This window comes from Bubalus kerabau, chromosome 11 (assembly GCF_029407905.1).
Source record: "Bubalus kerabau isolate K-KA32 ecotype Philippines breed swamp buffalo chromosome 11, PCC_UOA_SB_1v2, whole genome shotgun sequence".
In the NCBI taxonomy this organism is placed as follows: domain Eukaryota; kingdom Metazoa; phylum Chordata; class Mammalia; order Artiodactyla; family Bovidae; genus Bubalus; species Bubalus kerabau.
Window position 1 is genome coordinate 101,216,499 of NC_073634.1, and position 22,043 is coordinate 101,238,541.

Below are 22,043 nucleotides of genomic sequence, written 5' to 3' on the forward strand. Positions count from 1 at the left end.
GGATTGGACTCCTCGGGATTCCGGGGGCGTGGCTAAGAGGGGCGGAGCCTGTGGGCGTCCTGGAGATGATGCCTAGCAACGTCCGGAGGAGGGGGCCAAGAGGAAAGTGAGGACCGCGAGTAAGCTGGTCCAGGCCGAGGGGTCCTCCTCGAAGGGGCCTCATGACAGACTCCGGAGAGGTGCGGGAGAAGGCTAAAGCAAAGGCAAAGGGTGGGGGAGAAGTGACCATGTATGGGTTCGCAGGGAAGGTTTTCGTTCTGGAGAGGCCAGATCAGTTGTGCGATTCTGTAAAGTCCCTAGCTGCTGTGCAAAGAACAGAGGTCTTAGGATCTGCGGCTGGTGGGGAGGTCGGAGGGGTGGCCGGAGCTGGCATAGAGACAGAGATGGCAGTGACCCAGACGAGAGAAGAGGAGGTATCTGAAAGATCTGTAGGAAGTGGGATAGACAGGACTTACAGGCTAATGGAACATAGATCTTCTCACAAGACGTTGCTGGACCCTCTGGGCCTTTGGCTTGGGGCAGGGCCTGAGCTGCAGACAAGAGTTTTGGGTATCGGTAGCCGGTAGAAGCTGAGGGGGACCAGGAGGAGAGCAGAGAGCAGTGTGAGCGTGAGATCTTGACCACAGGGGAGAGAGGCAGGACCGGAGAGAGATTAAGGGGAATGGGGCTGGGAGGGCCGCCAGACCCCAGACCGTGCCTCCTCCCAGGCCCCCTTTCCACCCCCTCCCCCATCCTGTAAAACACCCGAGGAGAGTGTGTCAGTGGAGTGGGGATTGTCTTTGAGGCTTGCTCCAGCTTGCTGTTGCTTGGTTCCAGGATGGTCTGGAGCATGACAAAGCTCCCTCACAACACATCCCAAAGCCATGGGTGATTCCTGTGCCAAAGGGGACCCTCCAGCGCATCTTTGGGACCAGCCAAATCTTCCAGAACTTTGATGATATAAAACCAAAGGCTACGGGGTTAACCGTGCCCCTCAAAGTCAGGGAATAGTGAGTGACTCCCTTGCCCAGGGGTCCCAGGTTCCTTCCCTGCAGAGCCACTGACATGCTGTGCAGCCTTGGGCCAGTTACTCTCCCTCTCTGAGCTTCAGCGAGCTCAACTGTATAATAGGGCTCTTCTACCTCAGCAGCAAAAAAAGGCTGGATGAGCTCCAAGAATGGCCATCCTCCTCTCCCTGGGTCTCTGTCTACCCCTCTTGTCTTCCAACCCAAGTCCCCACTCCTTGCAACCCAGTCCCAAAGCCCCAGCTCTATGTCTTGGGCTGGTCCCAAGTCAGGGCCAGCCCCCGCCCCCCGCCTGTGCCCCTCTGCCCCCCACAGCTACCATCGAGCTCATCAGTGCTTGGAGCAAGAGGACTGGGAGATGGCCGTGCTCTTCTTCTCCCGCGCCCTCCACCTGGACCCCCAGCTGGTGAGAGGGAGGGTTTGGGTGGGCACCGGCAGTTGCTGTCCCACGCTTACACTCTCACCTTTCAGGGTCACCGAGTCCCTGTGGTAGCCAAGTGGCAAACCTCAGGGCGGATCGTGGGGAGGGGAACAGCAGTCTGGGTCCCCTCTCCCTCAGGTAGAATTCTATGCCTTAAGAGCCGAGGCTTATATCCAGCTCTGCGACTTCTCCTCGGCCGCCCAGAACCTTCGGAAGGCCTACCACTCCCAGCCAGAGAACAACAACTACCTGGAGCGGCTCGCCCTGGTGCTTTACCTGAAGGTGCCCGGCGCTGCCCTGGGCCCATACAAGGCACCCGCCTCCCACCCCGGCCTGCTGCTCTCCCTCCAGCTCTGGGGTTTTCCTTGCTCCCAGGGCCAGCCCTGACTCCCTGGAGACCTTCTTGTGCCTGGGTCTGTGTCGCCTCCTGCCACTCCTTCTTACGACCTCTCCCACCGTCCAGGTTCATCCACCACCAGGGCTGGGTATATCCAATGGAACTTTCTGCAGTAGTGACAACGATCACTTGGCATGAAGATTACTGTCCATTCTGATGGCCACTAGCCACGTGGAACTGCTGAGCCCTTGAAATGTGGCGAGTGTGACTGAGGAACTAATTTTTTAATTGTACTGATATTTAATTAGAATCGATTTGAATTTGTATGGCCATGGGCAGCAGGTGGCTATTGTACTGGACACCACAGCCCTAGAGTCCACAGGCTCCCAGCACTAAAAAGACAAGAGTATCCCCCATTTGTAATGCATAATAAAGGTGATATTAAGCCATAAAATCCCCCCAAAGTCCTGATTTTTGCCCCCCATGTTCACAACTTTGATGTCTTGGTTTTTTAATGTCAATAATAATTCAATTCTGGAAATTCCCTGGTAGTCCAGTGGTTAGGACACTGCATTTCCACTGCAGGTGGCGGGGAGGGGGGGGGGGCCTGGATTAGATCCCTAGTCAGGAACTAAGATCCCACTGCCATGCTATGCAGCCAAAATAATAGGAATAATAATTATTATTATTCAACTCTGAAAAACATTCTTAAAACCAGACCACATGCTTAAACTGTCTGTGGGGGTCCTGAGGCCAATCTTGTTCTTTCTGTGTGCCCTTGGAAAGGTCACTTCACTTCTCTGAGCTTCAGTTCCTTCATCTAAAAGGGGAATGTTACCTAGTCCCAAAGAGATATATTTAGGGTTTTTTTTTCTTTTTTTCTTTTTTTTTTTTTTGCTGCACCTGGGCAGCTTGCAGGATCTTAGTTCCCCAACACACATCCTTACAGTCAAAGCACTGAGTTCTACCTACTGGACAGCCAGGGAACTCCCTAAGTTATATGTATCCCTAAGAATACAGAAATTCCCTGTATTCTTAATACAGGGCTTGGCACCTGGAGCCCTGGTCCAGGAAGGAGCCTGTTTCCATTAGACCTGCTGTTCTGATCCACCTCTCAGGTTTTCTCTTTTTTCCCTGTTCCTATGTCTGTATTGCTATCTCTCTGTCACTATCTGTATATTTCTGTGTCTTGCTGTCTCCCCAGTTCTGTATCTCTCTATGTCTGTATCTCTATCTCTTAAAATCTCTCTCTGATCTGAAGGACTCTGTCCCCATCCCTTGTCATTCCACCCCAGTGATGGCCATCCCTCAATTCATGGAGGCTGCTGGGCTGGGGTTACAAGCAGGATTGACAATCCTCTGTGTCACCAGGGCCAGTGCCTCTTTGAGCAATGCGCCTTTCTGGATGCCTTGACTGTCTTCTCCCAAGCCTCTGAGCTCCAGCCTGAGAAATTCTGCTTCCGTTATCGATGGTGAGCACCCTGATCAAGAGCTTACTAGCCTTTGTCCCCCTCACTGGGCAGACCAAGCACCTTTACCCTCCGCCCACAGCATGGCCTGTCTCCTGGCCCTCAAAAAGCATCGTGAATGCCTCTCGTTCGTCACCAAGGAGGTGAAGCAAGGCACCACTAATGCGGATGTCTACATCCTCAGGGCCAGGCTCTACAACTTCTTCCATAAGGTAGAACAGGGCGGGCAGGGCCGATGGGTGGGTCTCCTCCCTGTTTGGGTGCTGAGATTACAGGAGGTGGCTAGGCTATCCAGCCCAGAGGCCACAGCCCCCAGTGTGGTGGGAGCCCTGTCCTTCCCGAACCCTGACCAGCGCTGACCACTCCTGCCCAGTCAGGTAGTTGTTCCAGCATCATTCAGCCCTGGCTCTCTGCCAGGCCTGCTCCAATCCCTGAAAACCACAAGGTGAGAAGCTTCGGCCTGCCCTGCCCTCACGGAACTCACAGGCCAGGGGAAATGGCCCCCAGCAAATAATTACACAAGGACTGACTTCCCAATTATGTGAAGCACCATCAGAGGCCACCAGGCATCCCTTAGATGTGAGACTTGGGGTCACAAGGAAGGAGGGGCTGCAGGGATGAGAGAGTGATGGGCAGGATCTCATGAACCCCGGGGCACCCTGACGTCTTCCTGGGGAGCAGCAGGAACCTCAGAAGGGTGCTCCCTGGGGCAGTGGGCCTTAGAAAAGTTCTTTTGGCTACCAGGGGGCATGTGGGCTCGGGGGGCAGGGGCAGAGGGGCAAATCTGGAGACTGGAAGCCTGGGTACCATCCATCTGGATAGGAGTGGGGCTCGGGGAGGATGGGCAGGATGGTGGCAAGGATGGGGGGCAAGTTCTTCAGACCTTTGGAATCAGGACCAGAGACTGACTGGGGGGCTGGAGAGGTGAGAGTGAGGGAAACAGAGGCGTCCAGAACAAGGCCTGTTGTTCCAGTTTGGCCAGGGTGCTGGACAGGGGGCAGGGGCAGGGGGCAGGCAGGGAGACTCAGGAAGGGGAGGAACATGATGGGCTAGAGTGGGCAGGGTGTCCTCAGGGTGCTGGAACCAAGAGCCTCCCTCTGCTGGGGGCTGGGCTCTTGTGTCCCACAGGTGACTCAGTGGGAGAGTCTCCTTCAAAGGTAGGAGACTAGTAATTATTGACAATTCTTGTTGAGTGTTGGGATTGCAGCTGCTCCCTAAAATGCATAGACACATTCTAAGCACTTTACTCACATTTGCCTCTAAGGCTGGCAGTAACCCTCTGAGGTTAGACACAACCCACTGTCCTCTTCTCACAGATGAGGAAGCAGGTTCAGATGGTCTGGCTAACTTGCTCCCCTTGAGCCCAAGTCCACCTGTTCCAAAGTCCTGTCCCAACCTCTGCCATCTTTCCCCTCCCACCCAGTGTCCACACTGCCTCTCTCGCCCTCAACCAATTACCCCACAGGACATGGGGTGCTTGCTAAAACTGTTGACTGACTGATTGACTGACCTGCTCACCCAGTGGAAGGTGTTTGCCTAGGGATGTTTTCTGCTCATGCCCAGGCCTGAATCTGTTCTTGGTTAGAGTTGCCTTGGGCTTAAAGGTCAGAGGTGTCCGGGAGGGTGTACCGGGGAGGACAGGGAGAACATGACAGTCATGGTCAGGAGATCATGGCCTCCCCCTACCTCAAGTGAGCCTCGCAGAAGTCCTGCAAGGAGGAGGCATCTGTAGCTCCATTTTACAGAAAAAACCACTGAGGCAGACCTGGCTCACCTGAGGTCACATCTGGAAAGGGGCCAGTAGGGATGGGGCCTTGGATAGGATTTTCCCACAATGCTCCCTTCCTCCTTCAAGAGATAGAAAAGACAAAACAGCAACGGGGGAGGGGGGGGCAGTGGGGCACTGAAGATGGGTGGCATGATGCTGGCCTGCCCAGAGGTCTGCCTCCCCACAGTGAACAGGGGAGAGTTCAGCTTGGGTGCAGCCCTGACGCCATCCCTGCCTTGCACCCCCACAGCCCAACCTCTGCTATCGAGACCTACACAGTGCCTTGCTATTGGATCCCAAGCACCCACAGGCCAAGGTGCTGCTCCAGGTGATGGTGGGCCAGGCCGAGCAGGCACGCCAAGATGCCGGGGTCCTGGCCGTGCAGGGCAAGTTGCAACATGCGCTGCAGTGCATCAACTGTGCCATTGAGAACAACCCTCTGGACCCCAGCTTCTTCCTCTTCCGGTATTGGGTGGGGAAATGCTGTCTTGGGTCCCAGGCTCTGCCTTGCCTCAGATGTGCTGTGTGATCTCAGGAGAGCCCATGACCCTCCCCAGGTCTCAGTCTCCCCATCTAGTCTCTAAGGGTCTTTCCCTGCTCGCCATCAGGACCGAGGGATCATGGGAGGTGGTTTCTGCTACTGCTTCTGGAGAAGGGGCAGGCAGCAGCCTGTTAACCTGGGAATCCTGGACCCCCAGGACTGCTGAGCAGTTTATACTGGGAGGCTCAGCCCAACTCAGCCCAGGAGAGGAGGCTTAGGTTTGAATTTGCGCCCCCTACCTCTCCAGCAAGGGCTCAACACCTCATTCTGGGCCATTTAACTTCCCTGACCCTGGCTTTTTTCAAGAAACAGTGGAGGTAAAACATCCTGTGTACAAAAAGCCTTAGCAGAGCGGCTGGCAGGCACGTTGCTCCCAAAAAGAGAGAGAAGTTATTTGTAAAGGAAAGTAGAATCACCAGGCTAGCTCAGTAGCAATTGGGGAGCCGCACAGGCCAAATCTAATGCATGAGCGGGGAGGCCCCCCTGCCACCTCCAGAGGTCAGAGGACCCAGAGCTGCATCCACTCTCTGGGACACTCCGAGTCGGTGGGGGTGCTCTGGCTCTCATATGCCTCTCCCGTAGGGGCACCATGTACCGACGGCTCCAGGATTTTGACTTGGCAGTGGAGGACTTCCTGAAGGCGCTGGACATGATGAGCGACCACCAAGAGGAGCTGGTGCAGCAGGCCCAGCGCCAACTGCTGCTGGCCTACAACGACTTCGCGGTGCACTGCTACATGCAGGGAGCCTACCAGGAGAGCGTGCTGCTGCTCAACAAGGCGCTCAAGGACGAGCAGCAGGAGAAAGGCCTCTACATCAACCGCGGCGGTGAGTGGGGTCCCGGGGAGCCCGGCGTGAGCCCCTTGCCTCTCTAAGGCCTGGACTGGGCGCTCGAGGGCCCCGAGGGAGGGAGGGAGAAGAGGCCGAAGAGGAGTCTCAGTGTCCCACTGAGACACACTACTGGGGGCCGGGGCGCGGAACGTTGTTTGAGAGACCATCTGGCTACATAGTCCTTCAAAATGCTCAGATCAGGTATCTGGAAAGAGGTGCCTAGCTGCACGGAAAAGCAGCTGCAGGTGCTGGCGACCGCCCACGGGTATAACCAGTTGCAGGCCCCGCCTCCTAGGGGGTGGAGCCAACTGGGCCGCGGCTCCTGCGCCCTGGGTTTTTGCGATCCCCACTCAGTCCCCGCGCTCCAGATTGCTTCTTCCAGCTGGGCAACCTGACCTTTGCTGAGGCGGACTACCAGCAGGCGCTGGCACTGAGTCCGAAGGACGAGGGCGCCCACCTGCGCATGGGCCTGTTGCAGGAGAAGTTGGGCTTCTGCGAGCAGCAGAGCAGGTGTGAGCCGATGGTGGGTGGGGCGGGGCCGGGGGCGGGGGGGCATACTGGGCTATGGGCGGGGCGGACTGGGTTATGGGCGGGGCGGACTGGGCTATGGGCGGGGCGGACTGGGTTATGGGCGGGGCGGACTGGGCTATGGGCGGGGCCGGGGAAGTCGGATGAAGCCGCCTGCTTGGGCTCCCTGAGTCAAGATGTCGCTGCTCTCCCAGTTAAGTCTCCTAAATATCAATTTTATTTTCCAAGTTTTCGCTAAAAATCCTTCACTTTTTCCCTGAATATTGTTATTGTAATTAGGCTTTTTATTAAAAAAAAAAAGTAAGTATTCAGTAACATAAGATTCAGAAAATGGAAGTTGCTTCTAATACCTGTCTGCCAACGCCTCCCCTGTCTGGGTGAGTTTGGTAAAGAGTCCTCCAGGTTGATTTCTATGCATATATTAACAATTACTATCATTTTACAAAAGTGAGATCGTGCTAATATTTGACAGGCTTTTTTACTTCCCATGGCCGTTACATATAGGATGACTTCATTCTTTTATTGTTTGCAAAGTATTCCATTCGGTCGAAATACCACAATTAATTTCTCTAGACAATAGTCTGCTGATGAATTTGGGCTGTTTTCAGTGTTGTTGTTGTTTTTTATAAATAATGCAGTAATGAGACCCAAGACATATGTTTCCATCCATTCATACTGGTAATTCTGTAGTTAGATTGCTGGAAGTTAAATTGTTGAGTGTGAAATTTTAACATTTTAAAGATGATACCCAATTGTTCTCCAAAAAAAACAATGAACCAATATAAACTTCCCCCAGTAAAAGAAAGTCTTCATTTCCCCAAACCTCCCTAGCACAGAGTATTAACACTATTTTTTAACTTTGCTAATCTGTTCAGTTCAGTTCAGTTGCTCAGTCGTGTCCGACTCTTTGTGACCCCATGAACCGCAGCACGCCAGGCCTCCCTGTCCATCACCAACGCCTGGAGTTCACCCAGACTCATGTCCTTCGAGTCAGTGATGCCATCCAGCCATCTCATCCTCTGTCGTCCCCTTCTCCTCCTGCCCCCAATCCCTCCCAGCATCAGAGTCTTTTCCAATGAGTCTACTCTTCGCATGAGGTGCCCAAAGTACTGGAGTTTCAGCTTTAGCATCATTCCTTCCAAAGAAATCCCAGGGCCGATCTCCTTGCAGTCCAAGGGACTCTCAAGAGTCTTCTCCAACACAACAGTTCAAAAGCATCAATTCTTTGGCACTCAGCCTTCTTCACAGTCCAACTCTCACATCTATACATGACCACTGGAAAAACCATAGCCTTGACTAGATGGACCTTTGTTGGCAAAGTGATGTCTCTGCTTTTGAATATGCTATCTAGGTTGGTCATAACTTTCCTTCCAAGGAGTAAGCATCTTTTGATTTCATGGCTGTAGTCACTATCTGCAGTGATTTTGGAGCCCAAAAAATAAAGTCTGACACTGTTTCCACTGTTTCCCCATCTATTTCCCATGAAGCGATGGGACCAGATGCCATGACCTTCATTTTCTGAATGTTGAGCTTTAAGCCATCTTTTTCACTCTCCACTTTCACTTTCATCAAGAGGCTTTTTAGTTCCTCTTCACTTTCTGCCATAAAGGTGGTGTCATCTGCATATCTGAGGTTATTGATATTTCTCCCGGCAATCTTGATTCCAGCTTGTGTTTCTTCCAGTCCAGAATTTCTCATGATGTACTGTGCATATAAGTTAAATAAGCAGGGTGACAATATACAGCCTTGACGTACTCCTTTTCCTATGTGGAACCAGTCTGTTGTTCCATGTCCAGTTCTAACTGTTGCTTCCTGACCTGCATACAGGTTTCTCAAGAGGCAGGTCAGGTGGTCTGGTATTCCCATCTCTTTCAGAATTTTCCACAGTTTATTGTGATCCACACAGTCAAAGGCTTTGGCATAGTCAATAAAGCAGAAATAGATGTTTTTCTGGAACTCTCTTGCTTTTTCCATGATCCAGCGGACGTTGGCAATTTGATCTCTGGTTCCTCTGCCTTTTCTAAAACCAGCTTGAACATCAGGAAGTTCATGGTTCACATATTGCTAAAGCCTGGCTTGGAGAATTTTGAGCATTATTTTACTAGCGTGTAGATGAGTGCAATTGTGCAGTAGTTTGAGCATTCTTTGGCATTGCCTTTCTTTGGGATTGGAATGACAACTGACCTTTTCCAGTTCTGTGGCCACTGCTGAGTTTTCCAAATTTGCTGGCATATTGAGTGCAGCACTTTTACAGCATCATCTTTCAGGATTTGAAATAGCTCAACTGGAATTCCATCACCTAGCTTTGTTCGTAGTGATGCTTTCTAAGGCCCACTTGACTTCACATTCCAGGACGTCTGGCTCTAGGTCTGTGATCACACCATCGTGATTATCTGGGTCGTGAAGATCTTTTCTGTACAGTTCTTCTGTGTATTCTTGCCACCTCGTCTTAATATCTTCTGCTTCTGTTAGGTCCATACCATTTCTGTCCTTTATCGAGCCCATCTTTGCATGAAATGTTCCCTTGGTATCTCTAATTTTCTTGAAGAGATCTCTAGTCTTTCCCATTCTGTTGTTTTCCTCTGTTTCTTTGCACTGATTGCTGAAGAAGGCTTTCTTATCTCTTCTTGCTATTCTTTGGAACTCTGCATTCAGATGCTTATATCTTTCCTTTTCTCCTTTGCTTTTCACTTCTCTTCTTTTCACAGCTATTTGTAAGGCCTACCCATACAGCCATTTTGCTTTTTTGCATTAAAAAAAAAAAAAAAGGTTCTCTTGCATTGGATTGACTTTGCATATTTAAATTGTGGGTGCAGGACAGCATTTTCCAAGTGTTTATTCGGAGAAGGCAATGGCACCCCACTCCAGTACTCTTGCCTGGAAAATCCCATGGACGGAGGAGCCTGGTAGGCTACAGTCCACCAGGTCGCTAAGAGTCAGACACGACTGAGTGACTTCACTTTCACTTTTCACTTTCATGCATTGGAAGAGGAAACGGCAACCCACTTCAATGTTCTTGCCTGGAGAATCCCAGGGACGGTGGAGCCTGGGGGGCTGCCGTCTCTGGGGTTGCACAGAGTCGGACACGACTGAAGCGACTTAGCAGCAGCAGTAGCAGCATTGGCACATTATGGTCTGTCTAAATTGTTCTCCCATTTGCTTTTAAATTAACCAATCAAAACTTTTTTTGGTTATAAGAGTTCTTTGTAGGCTAGAAAGTTTGCTTATTATCTGCCTTATGTGGCAAAATATTCTTCCCTATTTGCTGCTTTCTTTTGCGGTGTTTTTGCTGCTAAATAATGGGATTTAATTGTGGTCAAATTAGTTTTTTTTTTTTTTTTCATATTTAGCTGCTGGGTTTGTGACATTCAGAAAGCCCTTCCTATTCCAAGATCATAAAACTGTCCACTTATTTTGGCTTTACACTAGCATTTAAGTGTGGGGTCCATCAGGAGGGGTGCTGGTGGCAGGGAGCAGAAACTAGCCTGGTTTTCCCCAAACTCCCCAGGGAGGTCCACAAGCGCCCATTTCTCCTAGGTGGCCCGGCTCAGAGCACCCTGTGGCCCACTGTGTCCTGCAGGCAGTTCCAGAAGGCAGAGAACCACTTCTCAATGGCCATCCAGCACAATCCCCAGAAGCCCCAGTACTACCTGTACCGCGCCAGGAGCCGGCAGCTCATGCAGAACATTTTTGGGGCCCGCCAGGATGTTGCCACTGTCCTGCTCCTTGACCCCAAGCAACCCAAGGTGTGTTCTTGCTGGGCCAGGAGGGTAGGCTCCAGAGTCAATACCTCTGACCTCCTCAAGATACGCCCTGTCCCTAAAAGAAACCTGGATTCTTAGCAGTGATATGCGCTGCTAATGCCAGAGCATTTACTATGTACCTTCTCTGGTGGCTCAGCGGTAAAGAATCTGCCTGCCAAAGCAGGAGACACAAGTTCAATCGCTGGGTTCAGAAGATCCCCTAGAGAAGGAAATGACAACCCACTCCAGTATTCTTGCCTGAGAAATCCCTTGGACAGAGGAGCCTGATGGGCTACAGTACATGGGGTCACAAGAGTCGGACATGACTGAGTGACTAAGACAATAATGATGCCAGAGCATTTACTATGTGCCAGGCACTGTTCTTGGAGAAGGAAATGGCAACCCACGCCAGTACTCTTGCCTGGAGAGTTCCATGGATAGAGGAGCCTGGAAGGCTACAGTCCATGGGGTCGCAAAGAGTTGGACACGACTGAGCAGGTAACACAGAGCCAGGCACTGTTCTAACCACTTCAGCTTATATCACCCTGTTTAACCCTCTTTAACACCTACGAGACAGGTAACATTATCATCATCCCATAATCTACAGAGGGAAGAGGGTAGGGCTCAGAGAAGTCAGTTCCCTTGGGCCAGGTCATGGAGCTTGGAGGTCACACCCTCCAAGCTGACTCCAGAACCCATGATCAGACTCAGAACTCCCTCACGTAATAGTTCCTTTCTCAAGATCTCCCAGTAGTTCAGGCCCAAAGGGTCTAGCCCTTTAGAAACAACAATTTATAAAAGGGCTTCCCTGATGGCTCAGATGGTAAAGAGTCTGCCTGCAATGCAGAAGACTCAGGTTCGATCCCTGGATTGGGAAGAGCCCGTGCAGAAGGAAATGGCAACTCACTTCTATATTCTTACCTGGAAAAAATCCCATGGACGGAGGAGCCTGGCAGGTTGCTGCAGTCCATGGAGTCACAAAGAGTCAGCTGAGACTGAGCGACTGATGCTGAATTTGTAAACCCTTCTCTTCTTCGGCCCTGAGAAGGGACTCTGCCAGTCAAGGCAGCGCCACACCATCTGCCCCTGTCCTGGCCCACACCTGACTCTGGTAACCTTCCTTCCTGGCAGCTGCTTCCGCTGATGGCCAGTCTTTTCCCTGGCATGTCAGTGGAAGAGGTGCTAAGCAGCCAGGTGGCAAACCTGGCTAGGTTGCAGCTGGAGCGGGTGGTGGAGCACAGCATGTACACCAGGACCCCTCAGGACATCCTGGGGTAAGTTTCTACAGGAGGGCCCACAGGCCCAGAGCTGGGGGACAGCTAGGGCTCAAAGCACCTACTTGCCTTTTCAGGCCACCATCCAATCCCAGGGAGGGCAGGGTGAGTCAGAGAGGCTTACCCAGCGCTCTGACAACTCGCTTTGGCAGGCAGCTCAAGGATCGGGAACAGAGGGCCCGGGCCGTGATCCTCTCTTGGAAGCTGGAGCCGCCTTTACTGGAGACCCCCAAGGAGATGGAGGCCCCTCTCCAGTTCCCGCAGGCAAAGCCAGAAGGCCCAGAGGAAGAGGTGCAGGTTCCTGGGAAGAAGGTAAGTGCGCCCCATGCCAGGGCCGGGTTTCCTGGAGGCGCAGGGAGGACTGTACCCCAAGCCAGGGCTGAGGGCTACAGGCTGGCTAGAGCCTGGCTCTGCCACGACTCAGCTATGTGACCTGGGCTGGGGACATGTTGCTGTGAGGTGGAGAATGTACCAGTAAAGGGGTACACCTGAAGGAGTGCAGGTGAAAATGGGGGCCCCTCACAGAGGCAGGCTTCCTACACTTTGTCCACACTCACCTTCCCGCAATGCGGGAGATCTGGGTTTGATCCTTGGGTCAGGAAGATCCCCTGGAGAAGGGAATGGCAACCCACTCCAGTACTCTTGCCTAGAAAATTCCATGGATGGAGGAGCCTAGTGGACTACAGTCCATGGGGTTGTAAAGAGTCGGACACGACTGAGCGGCTTCCTTTCACCTCTAGTTGCAGTGGGGGGGGGGCTCCTCTTTGCTGCGGTGTGCGGGCGTCTCATTGCAGTGGCTTCCCTTGTCGTGGGGCGTGGGCTCGAGGCCCACGGGCTCAGTGGTTGCAAGTCATGGCTCTGGAGCTCAGGCTCCAGAGTTGTGGTGCACTGGCTTAGTTGCCCTGTGGCATGTGGGCTCTTCCCGGACCAGGGATTGAACCTGTGTCCCCTGCATGAGCAGGCGGATTCCTAACCACTGGACTACCAGGGAAGCCCTCAGAATTTTAACACTTGGATTCATTGCTAAAAACTTTTCATTGAGTGGAACATAAAATACACAAATCCTCAGCGAACTGTTTGATGAATTTTCACAAACTGAATATCCGCCATGATTCCATTCTCCAGCTCAAGAAAGAACACATTCCCAGTTTTCCAGAAGCCCCTCTCTCCTGGCTCTGGGCCCCTCCTCCGTCAGGGCTGTTCTGGTTCCTAACACTGCCGACAAGTGCACAAGCAGTCAACTGCTCCATGTCCCCATCCAGCCCTAAACTTCAGCCCCCGAGGAGCTCTAAGTGGCTGGCCTTCTAGAGCTGCGGCCTCCCACGGCCTGCCAACTGCCCAGCCTGTCTCTGACCCTAGGAGAAGCTGAAGCCGGCCCCCAGCAAGGAGTCATCCTTGACCAACAGCTACATCAGCCAGACCTCTTTAGGCTCCATCTTGGGCTGTAAGTCCCCCTGCATGGGCCAATGCAGCAGGGAGGGCAAAGGTCAGAAGTCAGAGGCTCCCAGGCCTGGGTATGAATCTGGCCTCTGCTGCTTACTGCTGTGTATATGTGGAGCAGGAGGGCTCATCCCAGCTTTGCTGGGGGTGTGGGAGGGGGGTGGCGGGTCCAGAGAAGGGGAGTGAGAGGAACCCTCAGGGATGCCCAGCACACAGCCTGGGCAGGAGCTCTCACTCGAGGCACTTCATCATTGCTGCCTGCTCCACCTTCATTCCCCGCTCAACCCTGTCCCTCTTCTCTCTGCCCCCTTGGCCTCTCCCTGAAATTACCCCACAGAGCCTATGCGTGTCTAGGGGGCTTTTACCCTCAGCTCCGCCAGGTGCCAACATGGAAGGGACAAAATGAAAAACCTGGGAATGCGGCTCTGAGTCCCAGGAGCAGCTGTGGGCAGTCTGGGGAGGGATGGACGTAGGGGCGTCTAGTCCCCTCCCTGCCATTCAGCAAATGTGCTGAGTGTCCCGGGGCTGAGCCTGTGCAGGACACCGGTGCACACGTGAATGGCACAGTCCTTGCCCCAGGGACATCTTGGTCCTGAAGGGAACAAGGGACACAGAGGGCTGGACAGTGCAGCCATACCGTGGAGGGGAGTCCTGAGAACTGTGGGTGCATTTAGCCCCCCTTGGGGGGGCAGTCAGGAAGGGTTTTTAGGACCCGGGGGGACGTGTGGGCGGAGTAGAGTACAGAGAATTGCTGCAGAGGGCCAGGCCCCCGCAGGTGCTGGTGGTAGCCGGACACAGAGGGCGAGCGGCGGCCGCAGAGTGGAGGCCAGCACTGGGCAGTGGGGGCCTCCATCTCTGCCCTTTATCTTATGGCCATGACTCACTTGTAGGCCTCAGGGTGCCAGGAAGGCTGCGCTTGGCGAGATCTGGGAGGCCTTCCCCCTTGGCCATACAAGGCCTTTGGGTCATAGGCAAAGGTAAGGCCTAGAAGCCTCCCTTTCCTGGGACTGTCTGGGGAAGGCGGCCTGACAGCTTCTCTGGACACATCCTTCCCAGTCAGAACCAGGTCCACCTCGGAGACGGAGACGTCCAGTACGGGTCAAGAATACAGGAGCACTTCCACCACTGCTGTGACAGTCTCTGACTCCTCACTGCTAAGGACACAGTCCTCAGACTCGGGGGACAGCAGGAAAGACCTAAGCCTAAACCACAGCCCCAGAGAAACCAAGTCCACCCCAGGCCACCACCAGAGGCCCAGCAAGACAGAGGCCGCCCTCATCCACAGCCAGAGGCCCAGCAAGACGGATGCCACCCAGATTCAAAGCCAGAGGTCCAGCAAGATGGAGGCTGCCCTCATCCACAGCCAGAGGCCCAGCAAGACGGATGCCACCCAGATTCAAAGCCAGAGGCCCAGCAAGACGGATGCCGCCCAGATTCAAAGCCAGAGGCCCAGCAAGACGGATACCGCCCAGATTCAAAGCCAGAGGCCCAGCAAGACGGACGCCACCCAGATTCAAAGCCAGAGGCCCAGCAAGATGGAGGCTGCCCTCATTAACAGCCAGAGGCCCAGCAAGATGGAGGCTGCCCTCATTCACAGCCAGAGGCCCAGTAAGACAGACACCACCCAGATTCAAAGCCAGAGGCCCAGCAAGACGGACGCCACCCAGATTCAAAGCCAGAGGCCCAGCAAGACGGACACCACCCAGATTCAAAGCCAAAGGCCCAGCAGGATGGAGGCCACCATCATCCACAGCCAGAGGCCCAGCAGGATGGAGGCCACCCTCATCCACAGCCAGAGGCCCAGCAGGACGGAGGCCACCCTCATCCACAGCCAGAGGCCCAGCAGGACGGAGGCCACCCTCATCCACAGCCAGAGGCCCAGCAGGACGGACGCCACCCAGATTCAAAACCAGAGGCCCAGCAGGACAGAGGCTGCCTGGAGCCCAAGGCAAAAGCTCAACAAGACCCAGGCCACCCAGGGCTCAAGGCGGAGGCTCAAAAAGTCCAAGGGTGCTGATGGTCAAAGCTGGAGACTCAGAAAGGCAGCTGCCACCCAGGACCAAAGCTGGAGAATGATCCAAAGCCCCAGCAAAATCAACACTTCCTATGACTCAAGTTGGAGCCCCTCCAACACTGAGGCCACCAAGGGCCAGGCTCAGAGTCAGAGGCCTAGCCAGTCCAAGGCAGCCCAGAGCCAGAGTGCAAGCCCAGGTTCCAGCAAGACCGAGGTCACCTGGGGACTGAACCCAAGTCTCAGCAACATGCAGACCGCCCAGGGCCCAAGATAGAAGCCCAGCCCCAGCAGTGAGGCTGCTCTCTGAAAGGGATGCTCAGCCCCTCACTTCTTACTGCAGTGCAGGGCGATTCTCCCCACTCTGCTCCGCGCTGCAGCCTCCCTCAGAAGCAATCAGAACCTGGGCCAACATCCTCTGGTCCCGTGACTAAATTTATTGTATTTGTTTTCTTCATGTACAAAATTAAAAACTTGAAAAGCTCAGCTCCAGTGTGAACTTGAGTCCCTCTGTTCACGGAGACAGAAGTCTCAGCCTGGTTTTACCATATGGGGACACAGGGCTGGGCGTGGGTATGGTACTGGGGCAAGGGCCAGAGGAACAGAGAGAAGAAGGAGGGAGCAGCCACGAGCCACTGTCCCTGAGTTACAATTCACATTTTAAGAAGGCTCAGGCTGCGGTCAAGGCTCCTTGAAATTCTGGGGTAACCGGTGCTTTCCCTGAGGAAGGAGGCAAAGGCCAAGATGCCCTCAGACCAATGAAGAGCCAGGGCCTGCCCCGGCCTTCTGTCTCACGGCCCAGCCAACAGCCCTCCTCATCTTCACAGAATGCTCTGGGTCCCACGCTGCAGGACCAGGGACCCTCCGGCACAGGGTCCAGGGCTTTCCTTCACAACCTGGCCAGGTAGAGGAGGACAGGGATGCCACCTGGGAGAGTCAGAGGAAGAAGGCAATTCGGGAAGCCACCATCTTGCAGCCATTGGAGGAAAAGAGCGGCTCGTCCTCGGGGAAGAAGGTGGTGCTGTCCAGCACGGCCTGGACCACATCATCCCTGGGCTCCAGGCCCAGATGGGCCAGCTCGTTGAGCACACAGTGCCGCACATGGTGCCGCTGGAGTGGCAGGAAGGGCACCAGAACGTCCAGGAGATGCTCTTCCATGATGCCCGAGCGCCAGAAGCCATCTGCAGGGCGGAGCCATGGGAAGAGGCTGTGGTTCACAGGGGTCAGCCAGGCCCCCGCCCACCCCCACAGGGAAGGAAGTGCAGGAAGGCTGCTGGCCTGAAACCTCCCAGCCCAGCTTGGGTGCTGGGCTCGGGGGAAGCTGTCCGCCAGCCCCGAGTGCCAAAGCCTGGGCTGGAAAGTACTGGGTCGGTGGGCTGAGCATCTGACCTGGGAGAGCCTGGCCCACCCCCAGGGAGTCCAGCCCAGCCCTGGGTGTGATCTGGGAGTGAGACCCGAGTCTGGAAGCCCCTCTGGCGTGGGGTCCTCCGCTGAACTCACGGTGAGGGTTGTCCAGCACAGCCTGGGAGATGACTGGCCCCAGCTCCCGCAGGCCGATCTCTTCACGTTCCCGGCGGCTGCGCCACGCCTCCAACACCACCTGGTTGATCTGCTCGCCACCGGTGTTGCTAAAACCACGGGGGACGCAGACAGTGAGGGCAGGATGTAGCTCTGGCTTCCCACAAGCCTCCTAACGGGACCTGAACCAGGGGCCCAGCTCACTCAAAACGCCCCAGGAACCGCTTCCCCTCTCCTGAGCTCATCCATAACCACGACCCCGGAAGTTTGCCCATCTGTGCCATGCACTTTACAGTCTCTATTAATAGGACACTTTTAGGTCCCTTACCTACTTTCCTCACTCAGCCTCGAGGAGGACACTAGGGCATTAAGATTGGCCCTACTTTCAGAAAAGGAGATGGGAGCTCAGAGAAGTGAAGCGATTTGCCCAAAGAAACACAGCTAGGACTCTCAGAGGTGGGACTGGTTCCTAGTCCTGTTTTTTCCCCAGGCCTGTGTCCTCTTGGCCACAAAAGAGGGAAAACTCTTAACCCAGCAGGAGTGCCACAAAAAAAATTAGGATTAAGAGACTGAACCCAGGCTTTGAGAATGTCAAAGGGGAGTTAAACACCCTGAATGACGGTGTCGCCAGTGAGGGTACAGGGGACTTTGGGGGGAATCCAAATGGGCCCTGGGGGGGAACAGTATTCTGCTACGGGACCATGGGACCAGACTGGATAGCTGAGACCTCTGACAAGTGTTCCCGCACCAATGCCCGCTGCAAAGTTGGCCCCACCTGATGAAGATGAAGATGGCTTTGCGATAGTTGGTCCCATAGACAACCCAGGAGGAGCCCAGGAAAGGTCGCAGGACTTCTATCAGGCCTGGGGCCAGCTTGTCCATCTCATCGAAGAGAAAGAGGGAGCGGCTGCAGAGAGTGAGGTTCCCCTGCACCCAGCTCTTAAGATCCTTCTGTGGGAGAGAGGCGAGAGTATGAGGGCACCTGGAGCTGCTTCCCCAACCCCAGATTCCTTCCCAAAACAAGAATTAATGGGGCTTCCCTGGCAGTCCAGTGGCTTAAGACTCAGTGTTCCCAATGCAGGGGGCCAGGTTCGATCCCTGGTCAGGGAACTAGATCCCACATGCCACAACTAAAGATCCCATGTGCTACAACAAAGATCAAAGCTCACCCATGCTGCAGCTAAGACAGATGCAGCCAAATAAATAAAAATAAATATTAAAAAGAATTCATCTTTTCAGGAAGATATGGTCTCCCAAAGATCCCTTAATGAGGCTGATGATGAAACTGTGGCCCAGAGAGGGGCAGAGAGTAATCCAAGCTCACACAGCAAGTCAACAAGAGAACAGGGATGCAGAGCCAGGCCTCACACCTGCATTGCCAGGGGGCTCCTTCCTGACACCTCTTGCTTTCTAGAAAAGGGGAACGCACCTTCCTGCTCCCTGAACCTTCACAACAGAGTTGTGACAGCTGAAACAGATCAGCCTGGACAGTACCTTGCAATCAACAACAATAGTCGAAAGAGCTAATATTTCCTAGCACTTACTCAGAGCCTCAAAAGCCCTTACTCTAAGGGCTTTACTGAGAGAAGATAATGCAGGTTGTCTGGCAAAGGTAAGTGCTCGATAAATAACACCTGTGATAATATAGTCGCACGTCCCTCACAACAACCCTGGCACGCAGGTACTTTACTGGCCCCCAGGCATTAAATCAAGAACTCCCTGGCAGGTGACAGCACCCTCAGCTTTGTTTAGGATGGGTCCTGAGGGCTGAGGCTGTAACTGGCTGTGTTGCCTGGAGCAAGGGATTCCCCTCTCTGGGCTCAGGACTCACTCCCACTCTAGAGGAGTCACCCTACAGTGCCGGCAGAGGGTGGGCCAGGACACCACCAGCCTACCTTGTAGCGCTCCATGTGGCTGGGGTGGGGGAAGTGGATGACTGGGGAAAAGTGATGCACGTGGGGGCTACGGAGGCCATCCCGGAAGAGGTAGTGCGCCAGCAGGGAGCTGACATAGGACTTGCCAGTGCCGGTCCAGCCATGCAGAGAGAGGACCAGCGGCTTGGTGGGGGCTGGATCCTGCAGGAAAGCCTTCAGTGCCTTCACCACCAGCGACCTGGCCAAGTGCTGGCCCGCCAGGTGCTGGGCCAGGTCACACTCCAGACCTAGGGCCACAAGAACAGTGTCGGAGATGAGGACACAAGTCCGCAGAGGAACAGTTTCAGGAGGAAAGTCAAGTCTGGGAATCCGGGTTCTGGGACTTTTTTTTTTACAAGCCGTCTGCAGAAAGGGAGTGAGGCCCTTGGCTACGGGGAGGGATGGGGGGAAGGGGGTAGCGGGTGTCCTCTGCCTCAGGCTGACTCAGCTCTGCAGCCCCCCCCCCCCACCAGGTGGCCCTCTGGATCGCAGCTCAGCCCTAAATGGTTGCCAGCTGTCAAGAGGGTCGGCCCCAGACTCCTGCCCAACTTCAAGGCAGGCTTCTCCCCTGATGGGCCAGTCCAGTGCGGAGGTCTAAACTGCCCACCCTCGACCACCACCCAGGTCTCTGCTGTCAAAGGCATCTCTCCATCCTGACTTCCAAACAGGCATCCCTAAACCCTCGCCCCAAGTCCTGTGCCCCAGGCTCTCAGGGTCCCTCAACGCCGGGCCCACTTCCAGCCCGGGCCGTCTGGAAGTCTGGGGGGGTCTGCCCTTGGGTCTACTCTCCACGTCTGGCCCCGGCACAACCCCGGGATCCAAGGTTTCCCCTAGTCCGCCCGGCTCTCGGGTCTCGGCTCCTTACCCTGCAAGTCGGGCCGGAAGTCACATTCGCAGAATGAGCCGAAGTTGCAGCGCAGCGAAGTCAGATCCCAGGACGCGGCCGCGGCCGAGACCAGCCAGATCAGCCTGAGGAGCGAGCCCCAGGGCCGGCAGCTGCGCGTCGCAGCCGCCATCCGGGTGAGGCCGAAGCTGAGTCTGGGGCCGGCAACCGCCTCTGCCGAGAACTACGACTCCCGACGTGCATCGCCCCGCGGCGGCCACCTCCTGCGGCCTACAACTCCCAGCTCCCCTCGTTTCTGTCTCCAAAGCCCTCCCTGTGGTCCCCCGTAGGCTTGCAAGGCGGCCTCCAGGGGGAGCCCACGAACCGTCCAATCCGGGACTGCGCACTGCGTTTCCATGGCCACGGTAACTGAGGGACCATCACAGCCCCGAAACAATAATAAATGACGGATTATGACCACCAAGGGTGACGTAACTGTAGCAAAAACTTGTGCGGTATCTTGTAAAGCGCCTTTTCTGTGCTCTCCCCCCGCCCCTTTTTATATGATAAAAGAGCGCCAATAGCTTTTGGTGAGCACCTATTATGTGCCCTTAATATACGGTGCCTTGTATATCTTGGGCTTCCCAGGTGATGCGAGTGGGAAAGAACCCGCCTGCCAATGCAGGAGAGGTAAGAAAAGCGAGTTCGATCCCTGGGTCGGGAAGATCCCCTGAAGGAGGGCATGGGAACCCACTCCAGTATTCTTGCCTGGAGAATCCCATGGAAGGAGGAGCCTGGTGGGCTACAGTCCATGGGGTCGCAAAGAGTTGGGCACAACTGAGAGACTTAGCACAAATGCATGCCCCTTGTATATCTTATGATAACAGTACCTCTCATCAGAGGGATGGTGATATTTCCATGAAGTTACAAGCACATGAAGTGTTTTGGCTCACAAAATAATCAATAAATGATTATTGAAAATCCATTATGGAACGTCCCTGGTAGTCCAGTTGTTAAGACTCCATGCTTCCACTGCAGGGGGCACAGGTTTGATCCCTAGTAGGGGAAATAGGATCTCACATAACCCCCGGGCACGGCCAAAAATATTTATCCATTATATTTTGCTTTTTGCATTTCTTTTCCATGGGGATGGTCTTGATCCCTGTCTCCTGTACAATGTTACGAACCTCCGTCCATAGTTTATCAGGCATTCTATCAGATCTAATCCCTTAAATCTATTTCTCACTTCCACTATATAATCATAAGGAATTTGATTTAGGTCATACTTGAATGGTCTACTGGTTTTCCCTACTTTCATCAATTAAAGTCTGAATTTGCCAATAAGGAGTTCATGATCTGAGCCACACTCAGCTCCTGGTCTTGTTTTTGCTGACTGTATAGAGCTTCTCCATCTTTGACTGCAAAGAATATAATCAATCTGATTTTGGTGTTGACCATCTGATGATGTCCATGTGTAGAGTCTTGTGTTGTTGGAAGAGGGTGTTTGTTATGACCAGTGCGTTCTCTTGGCAGAACTCTATTTACCTTTGCCCTGCTTCATTCCGTATTCCAAGGCCAAATTTGCCTGTTACCCCAGGTGTTTCTTGACTTCCTACTTTTGCATTCCAGTCCCCTATAATGAAAAGGACATCTTTTTTGGGTGTTAGTTCTAAAAGGTCTTGGAGGTCTTCATAGAACCATTCAACTTCAGCTTCTTCAGCATTACTGGTTGGGCCATAGACTTGGATTACTGTGATATTGAATGGTTTGCCTTGGAAACAGAGATCATTCTGTCGTTTTTGAGAATGCATCCAAGTACTGCATTTCAGACTCTTTTGTTGACCATGATGGCTACTTCATTTCTTCTAAGGGATTCCTGCCCACAGTAGTAGATATAATGATCATCTGAGTTAAATTCACCCATTCCAGTCCATTTTAATTCACTGATTCCTAGAATGTTGACATTCACTCTTGTCATCTCCTGTTTCAGTTCAGTTCAGTCGCTCAGTCATGTCCGACTCTTTGCGACCCCACGAATCACAGCACACCAGGCCTCCCTGTCCATCACCAACTCCCGGAGTTCACTCAGACTCACGTCCATCAAGTCAGTGATGCCATCCAGCCATCTCATCCTCTGTCGTCCCCTTCTCCTCCTGCCCCCAATTCCTCCCAGCATCAGAGTCTTTTCCAATGAGTCAACTTTTTGCATGAGGTGGCCAAAGTACTGGAGTTTCAGCTTTAGCATCATTCCTTCCAATGAACACCCAGGGCTATCTCCTTCAGAATGGACTGGTTGGATCTCCTTGCAGTCCAAGGGACTCTCAAGAGTCTTCTCCAACACAACAGTTCAAAAGCATCAATTCTTCGGCGCTCAGCTTTCTTCACAGTCCAACTCTCACATCCATACATGACCACTGGAAAAA

General features: G+C 53.7%; 2 protein-coding genes across 4 annotated transcripts; one reads left to right on the plus strand and one right to left on the minus strand.

Moving 5' to 3' along the window:
- The first annotated feature begins 67 nt into the window (after positions 1-67).
- TTC16 (tetratricopeptide repeat domain 16) lies at positions 68-15,643 on the plus strand. The gene is made up of 15 exons (XM_055541215.1): positions 68-179; positions 817-989; positions 1,320-1,410; positions 1,564-1,707; positions 3,134-3,234; positions 3,314-3,443; positions 5,250-5,464; positions 6,123-6,367; positions 6,739-6,880; positions 10,479-10,644; positions 11,773-11,915; positions 12,068-12,227; positions 13,275-13,359; positions 14,412-14,841; positions 14,920-15,643. The coding sequence occupies exons 1-15, from the start codon at positions 162-164 to the stop codon at positions 15,641-15,643; spliced, it is 2,967 nt and encodes a 988-aa protein (XP_055397190.1). The 5' UTR covers positions 68-161.
- A 140-nt stretch (positions 15,644-15,783) lies between these two features.
- Positions 15,784-20,086, minus strand: TOR2A (torsin family 2 member A). 3 transcript variants are annotated; one of them, XM_055541216.1, is made up of 5 exons: positions 19,663-20,051; positions 18,780-19,045; positions 17,660-17,835; positions 16,867-16,994; positions 15,784-16,547 (listed from the first exon to the last, which is right to left on the minus strand). In XM_055541216.1, the coding sequence occupies exons 1-5, from the start codon at positions 19,811-19,813 to the stop codon at positions 16,303-16,305; spliced, it is 966 nt and encodes a 321-aa protein (XP_055397191.1). In that variant the 5' UTR covers positions 19,814-20,051; the 3' UTR covers positions 15,784-16,302. The 3 variants fall into 3 exon arrangements, with proteins under 3 accessions (XP_055397191.1, XP_055397192.1, XP_055397193.1); XM_055541217.1 differs by lacking the exons at positions 18,780-19,045; positions 19,663-20,051 and adding an exon at positions 18,314-18,336; XM_055541218.1 differs by lacking the exon at positions 16,867-16,994 and having other exon boundaries at positions 16,412-16,547; positions 19,663-20,086.
- Between the last annotated feature and the right edge of the window lie 1,957 nt (positions 20,087-22,043).